The sequence below is a fragment of the Etheostoma spectabile genome, unplaced genomic scaffold (genome assembly GCF_008692095.1).
Source record: "Etheostoma spectabile isolate EspeVRDwgs_2016 unplaced genomic scaffold, UIUC_Espe_1.0 scaffold00004925, whole genome shotgun sequence".
Lineage (NCBI taxonomy): Eukaryota > Metazoa > Chordata > Actinopteri > Perciformes > Percidae > Etheostoma > Etheostoma spectabile.
In genome coordinates, this window is record NW_022603211.1 from 3,142 (window position 1) to 13,431 (window position 10,290).

A 10,290-nucleotide genomic window follows, 5' to 3' on the forward strand; every position below is an offset into this window, starting at 1 on the left:
AGGAATTGGTCTATACACAACACAGGTATGCCAAATTAACAGTAAGAGTGTTTTAATGGGATTCAGTCATAGTTTTATGGATGCAGCGCTGAGAGAAGCTGTTGAAATTAATAACTGGTTCCAAAAGGCAAGACATCCTCATACAGTTATGTGTGTGTGTGTGTGTGTGTGTGTGTGTGAACGTTTATTTATGTAAAACTGCCGTTCCAAACGTGTCGGGACATGTGACGGTGTAATTACAGCGATTACATGTCACCGGGCGGAGTCTTCAAAGGGTTCAGAGCGGTCCCCGGAGCGATGTCGTTTACTGTGAAGGACCTGAGTGCTGTTGTGCGTTTGTGTGTGTGTGTGTGTGTGTGTGTGTGTGTGTGTGTCTGCGTGGTATTCTGCTGCCGGCGTGTTCCCATGGTGTCAGCTCTCAGGCTACAGACACGTGTACTACTACACCCAAATACTACTACCTCAACCAGCATTTACACACTGTTAGACATGTGTACTACTACAATCACATAGTACTACCTCAACCTGCATTCAAATTTGTCAAATTTGTACTATACGTGTCTGACACTGTGTAAAGGCAGGTTGAGGTAGTAGTATGTGGGTGTAGTAGTACACGTGTCTGACACCCAGATACTACTACAAACTCAGCCTGCATTAACACAGTGTCAGACATGTGTACTACTACACACACATACTTCTACTTCAACCTGCATTGACACAATGTCAGACCTGTGTACTACTACACCCACATACTACTACCTCAGCCTGCATTCACACTGTGTCAGACCTGTGTACTACTACACCCCAATACTTCTACCACAACCTGCATTTACACAATGTCAGACATTTGTACTACTACACCCACATACTACTACCTCAGCCTGCATTGACACAATGTCAGACCTGTGTACTACTACACCCACATACTACTACCTCAACCTGCATTTACACAATGTCAGACCTGTGTACTACTACACCCACATACTACTACCTCAGCCTGCAGTTACACAGTGTCAGACATGTGTACTACTACACCCACATACTACTACCTCAGCCTGCAGTTACACAGTGTCAGACATGTGTACTACTACACCCACATACTACTACCTCAGCCTGCAGTTACACAGTGTCAGACATGTGTACTACTACACCCACATACTACTACCTCAACCTGCATTTACACAATGTCAGACCTGTGTACTACTATACCCACATACTACTACCTCAGCCTGCATTGACACAATGTCAGACCTGTGTACTACTACACCCACATACTACTACCTCAGCCTGCATTGACACAATGTCAGACCTGTGTACTACTACACCCACATACTACTACCTCAACCTGCATTTACACAATGTCAGACCTGTGTACTACTACACCCACATACTACTACCTCAGCCTGCATTGACACAATGTCAGACCTGTGTACTACTATACCCACATACTACTACCTCAGCCTGCAGTTACACAGTGTCAGACATGTGTACTACTACACCCACATACTACTACCTCAGCCTGCAGTTACACAGTGTCAGACATGTGTACTACTACACCCACATACTACTACCTCAGCCTGCAGTTACACAGTGTCAGACAGGTGTACTACTACACCCACATACTACTTCCTCAGCCTGCATTTACACAATGTCAGACAGGTGTACTACTACACCCACATACTACTACCTCAGCCTAAATTTACACAATGTTAGACACGTGTACTACTACACCCACATACTACTACCTCAGCCTAAATTTACACAATGTTAGACACGTGTACTACTACACCCACATACTACTACCTCAGCCTAAATTTACACAATGTCAGACGTGCTGTTTGAGAAGCGGGTATCCTTTAATGACTTTATAAAAAGGAGGAACAAGTCAGCTTAAAAAACATAAAGATCACAAACTGTGCCCTGGATATGAAACGTTAATATGCAGCAATAATAAGATGCAGGACGCAATTATGAAATGATCAAATAAGAGTGTAATAGAGGTAATGTGGCGGAGAGAAAGTCAGTTGACCGTTTTCCATCCGACAAACCACGTGCAGAGTGGTGCAAAATTTGCCATATGGTTATTATTATATCTACTATCCATTATCATCATGCAGGAAGAAAATGTCACTTTACTGGCTTGCTTGGGGGGGGGGGGGGGGGGTGTTGAGTGTCATTTCATCTCGTTTGTTTAAACCTGGTGTTGTGTTCAGGTCTGAGGGTCCGGTTTTCAATGTCGGCTTAAAGAAAAATTATACTATTTATTGTTTCTTCTAACTCAAACTTATTGGCCTTGACTCATTTTCTGCAAAGAACATACAAAAAATAACTCATTTCAATGAATGCACACGGTACACACACAGACACACACACACATAAACACACACACACACACACACACACACACACACACACACACACACCACACACAGACACACACAGACACACACACACAGACACACACACACACACACACACACAGACACACACACACACACAGACAGACACACACACAAACACACAGACACACAGACACACACACACACACACACACACACACACACACACACACACACACACACACAGACACACACACACACAGAGACACACACACAAACACACAGACACACAGACACACACACACACACACACACACACACAGACACACAGGACACACCACACACACACACACAGACACACAGACACACACACACACACACAGACACACACACATCACACACACACACAGAGACACACACACACACACACAGACACACACACACCACACACAGACACAGACACACACACACCACACACACACACACACAGACACACACACACACACACACACACACACAGACACACAGACACGCACACACACACACACACAGACACACACACACACACACACACACCTATTCTTCAGCCCAGCTGGTGAACTGTTCATGTTATTTAATGTGTTGACTCGTGTTCAGGTCGCGTTATGTCGTTATTTTCTTGTGTCGACTATGACTTGTGAAGTCCTGTATTTCAACGAGAGGATCACAGGACCATTACGGTAGCGAGTAGTCTCAAAAAGCCAAATATCCTCCTGGAATACTTTCACCACGGAGACCGGGGAACGCGTCCCGCGTGGTGCGGTTCCTATCCGTGTTTTTCTCTTCCTAACCACAACCGTCCCGTTGTTGAGGCTTAGTGTGGCATTGGTTGTGTCCCCCAAAGACCAGTGTCACGGCAGTTTGTAAAATAATTTATATATATGAACATGTATGTTTATTTTTTAAAGCAGTTTAACCCTTGTGTTGTCGTCCCGTCAACCAACATTTACTTTTTCTGGGTCAACATCTGAAGTTAAAACCTTCTTGAGACACTTTTTGTAACTTTTCCCAAAGTTCTTTGTCAATTTCTTTTTACTTTTAAATTAGTTTTTTGAAGTTTTTGAAGCTTTCTCCGACACTGTGTTGTACCAATCATGTTGTTTAGAGCAATTACAATTGCGTAGTTAAAAAGAGCATTGATACAGGACGGCGGGTCAGTTTGACCCGAGGACAACATGCGGGTTAAAGAGTGTAAACGGGCTCGGCTTGTTGTCCTCAGCTGGTTGCTCCGGATCCGGCTGCTGACAAAGACCCTGATCCAGTCTTTAAGCCAGGACACAATTACAGGCTGCCAACAGTTCCCCACCTTTCAAAAACTCTAACAACAGATTGAGGCCATTCTGCGGAAGGCCCTTTCTTCTGCAACTGTGGAGTGATTGATTGCTTCTTCTATGCGGGGCTGGGCAGGACCTGGAGGTCTATGCGGCTCCCGTGTCTGAACTCGCCCCGCAGATCTAATCTCCTCGCTCTTTGTAGAAAAACGAGAGACGGCCTGACAAAAGAATTTCGGCATGTAGCCTGCACCTCCAGGCGATTCTTTAAGTGGATTCCACATTTCTCAGACACACCCGTGGCCCGTTAACCTCGCTCGATAACCGCCGAGTCAAACCAGGACCGGTGTCCCCTCCCAGGCTCGGCATGCGCTCGCCGCCCTCTCCCTCCGCCTCTTCACATACACGACAGTATAAAATGTCAGCCGCTCTCTCCGAGCGTCTCCACTCTCTCCCGAGCACCTGAAGCAGATAGACAGCTTTCACTCCTAGACACAACATGTACTACTCCCAGTCCATCAGCGGCGGCGGGGGCGGCAGCGGCGGCGGCGGCGGCTTCATGCGAGGCGGCAGCAGCCGATCCATGCACGGCGGATCTGGAGGATCTGGTGTCAGAATCTCCTCCGCTGGCTCCTCCATGTCCATGTTTGGTGGCGGCGGCGGTGGAGCTTCCTATGGCTTCGGAGCGGGCGGCGGCGGCGGCGGAGGAGGAGGCGGCTTTGGCTTTGGCGCCGGAGGCGGTGGCGGTGGCGGCGCCGGTGGTGGCGGCGGCGGCGGCGCCGACATCTCTGCCAACGAGAAGGCCACCATGCAGAACCTCAACGACCGCCTGGCCACCTACCTGGACAAGGTGCGCTCCCTGGAGAAGGCCAACGGCGAGCTGGAGCTCAAGATCAGACAGTTCCTGGAGAGCAAGACCAGCCCGTCGTCCAGAGACTACAGCCACTTCTACGCCACCATCGCAGAGCTGCAGGGGAAGGTAGGTCCACCTCTACGTCTTCACTGGCTCCATCAGCCCTCTTACATAACCTGGACCGGGGTCCTAACATCTCCATCTTACCTCTTAGAACTTATTCCCTGTTACATAATGTTCTTATTCTTATTCACTCAGTCAGTTTATAGGTTATTGTGTTTGTATTTTACAGTCATAGTCAATATTTAATCAGGATCTACTGCACTGTTCACTTTTTCATTATCACTACACACAGTCTACCGTAGTACTTCACCTCATCATGGTCCTAGCATTTCTGGGAGTGATTTTTAATATTATTCTTATGTATGTGTAATATATGTGTGATATATGTGATGTATGTCAGTGTATGTGTGTTTGCTATCTCATCTCATTTTCTGGATAAGTTGTTTGGTCTCTGAAATGTGGATCAGTGATCAAACAACAACACAGAAACCAGTAGTCATAAATGTAAATGTACAGACTGGTTGGTTCCCTGATGCCTTCAGGGACTTCTCCGTCTATGTGGACGGGACTTTAAAACATGTCTGCTAAAGGATGAACAGCTGACAGTGTTTCCTGCCCCCCCCCCAGATCCAGGACGCGACCAGGATCAACGGCGGCATCTACCTCTCCATCGACAACGCCAAGCTGGCTGCCGACGACTTCAGGATGAAGTAAGTCTGTCATTCGTCAGTGACCTCCCTCCGAACTCCTAAAACCCTAAAAACGTGGGCTAGGGCCCTCAGCGTGTGTGGGATGTAGACCGGGCTAGTATAAAGGACTAGCATAAAGGACTAGTGTAAAGGGCTAGTATAAAGGACTAGTTTAAAGGGCTAGTATACAGGGCTAGCATGAAGGGCTAGTATACAGGGCTAGCATAAAGGGCTAGCATAAAGGGCTAGTATAAAGGGCTAGCATAAAGGGCTAGCATAAAGGGCTAGCATAAAGGGCTAGTATACAGGGCTAGCATAAAGGGCTAGTATACAGGGCTAGTATACAGGGCTAGTATACAGGGCTAGTATACAGGACTAGTATAAAGGACTAGTATAAAGGGCTAGCATAAAGGGCTAGCATAAAGGGCTAGTATAAAGGACTAGCATAAAGGGCTAGTATCTAGCTGGCTAGCTCTGTCTCCAAAGCGACACAATAAAAACAACACACTCGTTCCCCCCCCCCCCAGGTTTGAGAACGAGCTGGCCATGCGCCAGTCGGTGGAGGCCGACATCAACGGGCTGAGGAGAGTCCTGGACGAGCTGACTCTGAGCCGGACAGACCTGGAGATGCAGATCGAGGGTCTGAAGGAGGAACTCATCTTCCTCAAGAAGAACCACGAGGAGGTCAGAGCCCTGAACAACACCTAATACTGTATCTGAAGTCTCTTTATATAGACCTTAGTGGTCCCTAATACTGTATCTGAAGTCTCTTTATATAGACCTTAGTGGTCCCTAATACTGTATCTGAAGTCTCTTTTATATAGACCTTAGTGGTCCCTAATACTGTATCTGAAGTCTCTTTATATAGACCTTAGTGGTCCCTAATACTGTATCTGAAGTCTCTTTATATAGACCTTAGTGGTCCCTAATACTGTATCTGAAGTCTCTTTATATAGACCTTAGTGGTCCCTAATACTGGATCTGAAGTCTCTTTATATAGACCTTAGTGGTCCCTAATACTGGATCTGAAGTCTCTTTATATAGACCTTAGTGGTCCCTAATACTGGATCTGAAGTCTCTTTATATAGACCTTAGTGGTCCCCTAATACTGTATCTGAAGTCTCTTTTATATAGACCTTAGTGGTCCCTAATACTGTATCTGAAGTCTCTTTATATAGACCTTAGTGGTCCCTAATACTGGATCTGAAGTCTCTTTATATAGACCTTAGTGGTCCCTAATACTGGATCTGAAGTCTCTTTATATAGACCTTAGTGGTCCCTAATACTGTATCTGAAGTCTCTTTTATATAGACCTTAGTGGTCCCTAATACTGTATCTGAAGTCTCTTTATATAGACCTTAGTGGTCCCTAATACTGGATCTGAAGTCTCTTTATATAGACCTTAGTGGTCCCTAATACTGGATCTGAAGTCTCTTTATATAGACCTTAGTGGTCCCTAATACTGTATCTGAAGTCTCTTTTATATAGACCTTAGTGGTCCCTAATACTGTATCTGAAGTCTCTTTATATAGACCTTAGTGGTCCCCTAATACTGTATCTGAAGTCTCTTTGTATAGACCTTAGTGGTCCCTAATACTGTATCTGAAGTCTCTTTATATAGACCTTAGTGGTCCCCTAATACTGTATCTGAAGTCTCTTTTATATAGACCTTAGTGGTCCCCTAATACTGTATCTGAAGTCTCTTTATATAGACCTTAGTGGTCCCTAATATTGTATCTGAAGTCTCTTTCCCAAATTCAGTCTTGGTCCAGAATTCCAGCCCCTAGAGCCAGTCCCACAATGAGCTTTCCTTAGTATGTGCCATTTCTGGCACCTGTAAATGAAACTAGGTCTCCTCTGGTCTTGGTTCCCCTCTGGTCTTGGTTCCCCTCTGGTCTCACGCGTCCCCCTGTGTTTGTGTGCAGGAGTTGCTGTCGATGCGAACGCAGATGAGCGGCCAGGTGAACGTGGAGGTGGACGCCGCTCCGGCCGTGGACCTCCAGAAGATCATCGAGGAGGTCCGGGAGCACTACGAGAACGTCGCCAACAAGGGCCGCAAAGAGCTGGAGGCCTGGTTCCAGTCCAAGGTACGGAGCTTTGAATCGTCTGTGGAGACGTGGTGGTCTCACTCTTCATCAAGTCCCCATTTTAAGGGGTCCAACGTCACCTGCAGACGCACCGGGTATAGCTGGGTCCCCCTTTGGTTTGAAAACTCCCGTCCCCAATATTGTAGGAAAAAGGGGGACAAAAGTCTTAATGTGTAAAAATAAATAAAAAAAAAAGTTGAATATTTTTAGAAAAAAGTTGATTTTCAGAGAAAGAAAAGTTGATTTTTTTTTAAAAACATGTTGACTATTAAATTTCTTTTTTTTTTAAACATGAATATTAATTTAACATTTAAAGAAAACGCGTTGAATATTAATTAAATATTTTTTGAAAACACATGAACATTAATTTAATCTTTTCTTTTTTTTAAACATGTTGAACATTAATTTAATATATATTTTAATCGTTGAAAACTAATTTAATATTTAAAAAAAAAATAACCATGTTGATAATAATAATTGATAATGTAATATTAATATACGTAACGTGTTGTGATGTAATATTAATATACGTAACGTGTTGTGATATAATATTAATATACGTAACGTGCTGTCCCTCCAGTCCGAGTCGCTGAACAAGGAGGTCGCCGCCAGCACGGAGACGCTCAGCACGTCCAAGACGGAGATCACGGACCTGAAGAGGACGCTGCAGGGTCTGGAGATAGAGCTGCAGTCCCAGCTCAGCATGGTGAGTACACGCAGTACACGCAGTACACGAAGTACACGCAGTACATTCACAGCTCAGCATGGTGAGCACACGCAGTACACACAGTACACTCACAGCTCAGCATGGTGAGTACACGCAGTACACGCAGTACACGCAGTAGACGCAGTACACGCAGTACACACAGTACACGCACCGCAGTCACAGCTCAGCATGGTGAGTACACACAGTACACGCAGTACACGCAGTACACGCACCGCAGTCACAGCTCAGCATGGTGAGTGCACGCAGTACACACAGTACACACAGTACACGCAGTACACACAGTACACGCAGTACACGCACCGCAGTACTCTGACAGAGTACACAGGCGGAGGTACTGTACTGTACTGGAGGCTTTTCTTTTCATGTTCCACTTCTACTCCACTATACTATCTGACAGCTTTAGTTACTAGTTACTTTAGTCACTAGGTACTTTAGTTACTTTAGTTACTTTAGTTACTTTAGTTACTTTATACATTAACCCTAAACACAGTAGTTTATTCTCTTTTTGTACTATTAATACTCTGACTCCATGTTCCTGGTGGTACTGACCGCCGGGTACTGCAGGACGTACCGTAACAGAGTACTTTTTAACGACGTGGTGCGAGTACTTGTCCTGCCGTGAAGTATCCGAGTACTCCTCCCGGTCCACTACAGCGTGTCTCCGTGTGTCCCCCCTCCTGCAGAAAGGGTCGCTGGAGTCCACGCTGGCGGAGACGCAGAGCCGCTACGCCATGCAGCTCAACGGGTACCAGATGCAGGTGGGCAACATGGAGCAGCAGCTGATGCAGCTCCGCGCAGACCTGGAGAGACAGGGACAGGAGTACCAGATGCTGCTGGACATCAAGACCAGACTGGAGATGGAGATCGCCGAGTACAGGAGGCTGCTGGACGGGGAGGGCGGCGGCAGCGGCGGCGGCGGCGGCGGCAGGTGAGACTCGAACCCTCGGATGGGACTCGGGTCAAATTAGACCCAGAGACTCAGACTTAGACTCTCTTTGTTAGTCTTTTAGACTCAGACTTAGACTCTCTTTGTTAGTCCTTTAGACTCAGAGATAGACTCGGACTCTCTTTATTAGTCCTTTAGACTCAGACTTTCTTCATTAGTCCTTCAGACTTGGACTTTCTTCGTTAGTCCTTTAGACACTCAGAGTTAGACTCGGACTCTATTTATTGGTCCTTCAGACTCAGACTTTCTTCGTTAGTCCTTCAGACTCGGACTTTCTTCGTTAGTCCTTCAGACTCTGACTTTCTTCGTTAGTCCTTTAGACTCAGAGTTAGACTGGGACTCTCTTTATTAGTCCTTCAGACTTAGACTACTGCTGATACAGAATGCATTGTGTTCTGAATCAAGCCCTGATTGTGGCGTTTGTGCCTCCCTCTCCTGCAGCTCCAAATCCACCTCCATTTCCTCCTCCTCCTCCTCCTCCTCCACCAACGCCTCCGGCGCTGGCGGTGCCTCCGGCGCCGGCGGTGCCTCCAGCGCCTCCAAAACCACCAAAACCTCCAAAACCAAAGTGATCACGGTGGTGGAGGAGATCGTGGACGGGAAGGTGGTGAGCACCTCAGAGACCATCCAGTAGAGCCTGGCGGCTCCAGCAGACACCAACACGCTAAAAAACCCAATAAAGGTCTGCAGACGTCCTTCAAAATAAAACGCCGTCTCATGTGTCTTCTGTTCCAACGCAGGGTCTAATATCCACACTAGACCAGAGGTCTTTAGTCCCCATGTAGTCCTCATGTAGTCCTCATGTAGTCCTCATGTTGTCCTCGTGTAGTCCTCATGTAGTCCTCGTGTAGTCCTCGTGTTGTCCTCGTGTTGTCTTCATGTTGTCCTTGTGTTGTCTTCATGTTGTCTTCATGTTGTCCTTGTGTTGTCCTCGTGTTGTCCTCGTGTTGTCTTCATGTTGTCCTCGTGTTGTCCTCATGTTGCCCTCATGTTGTCCTCATGTTGTCCTCATGTTGTCCTCATGTCGCCCTCATGTTGCCCTCATGTCGCCCTCATGTTGTCCTCATGTCCCCCTCATGTTGCCCTCATGTTGCCTTCATGTTGTACTCATGTTGTCCTCATGTTGTCCTCATGTTGCCCTCATGTTGTCCTCATGTCGCCCTCATGTCGCCCTCATGTTGCCCTCATGTTGCCCTCATGTTGTCCTCATGTTGTCCTCATGTCGCCCTCATGTTGCCCTCATGTTGTCCTCATGTTGCCCTCATGTTTCCCTCAT

The 10,290-nt window shown here is 46.5% G+C and overlaps 1 protein-coding gene across 1 annotated transcript; it reads left to right on the forward strand.

The window, feature by feature from the left end:
• Window positions 1-4,021: 4,021 nt before the first annotated feature.
• Window positions 4,022-9,722, forward strand: LOC116677352 (keratin, type I cytoskeletal 13). Its single transcript, XM_032507906.1, has 7 exons — window positions 4,022-4,628; window positions 5,193-5,275; window positions 5,782-5,938; window positions 7,180-7,341; window positions 7,922-8,047; window positions 8,752-8,996; window positions 9,456-9,722. The coding sequence occupies exons 1-7, from the start codon at window positions 4,149-4,151 to the stop codon at window positions 9,646-9,648; spliced, it is 1,446 nt and encodes a 481-aa protein (XP_032363797.1). The 5' UTR covers window positions 4,022-4,148; the 3' UTR covers window positions 9,649-9,722.
• The last annotated feature ends 568 nt before the right edge of the window (window positions 9,723-10,290 follow it).

Coding starts and splice junctions, on each gene's coding strand:
- LOC116677352 (XM_032507906.1), top strand. CDS start 4,149: ATGTACTACTCCCAGTCCATCAGCGGCGGCGGGGGCGGCAGCGGCGGC. Junction 5,276..5,781: donor GCCGACGACTTCAGGATGAA/GTAAGTCTGTCA, acceptor CCCCCCCCCCAG/GTTTGAGAACGAGCTGGCCA. Junction 8,997..9,455: donor GGCGGCGGCGGCGGCGGCAG/GTGAGACTCGAA, acceptor CCTCTCCTGCAG/CTCCAAATCCACCTCCATTT.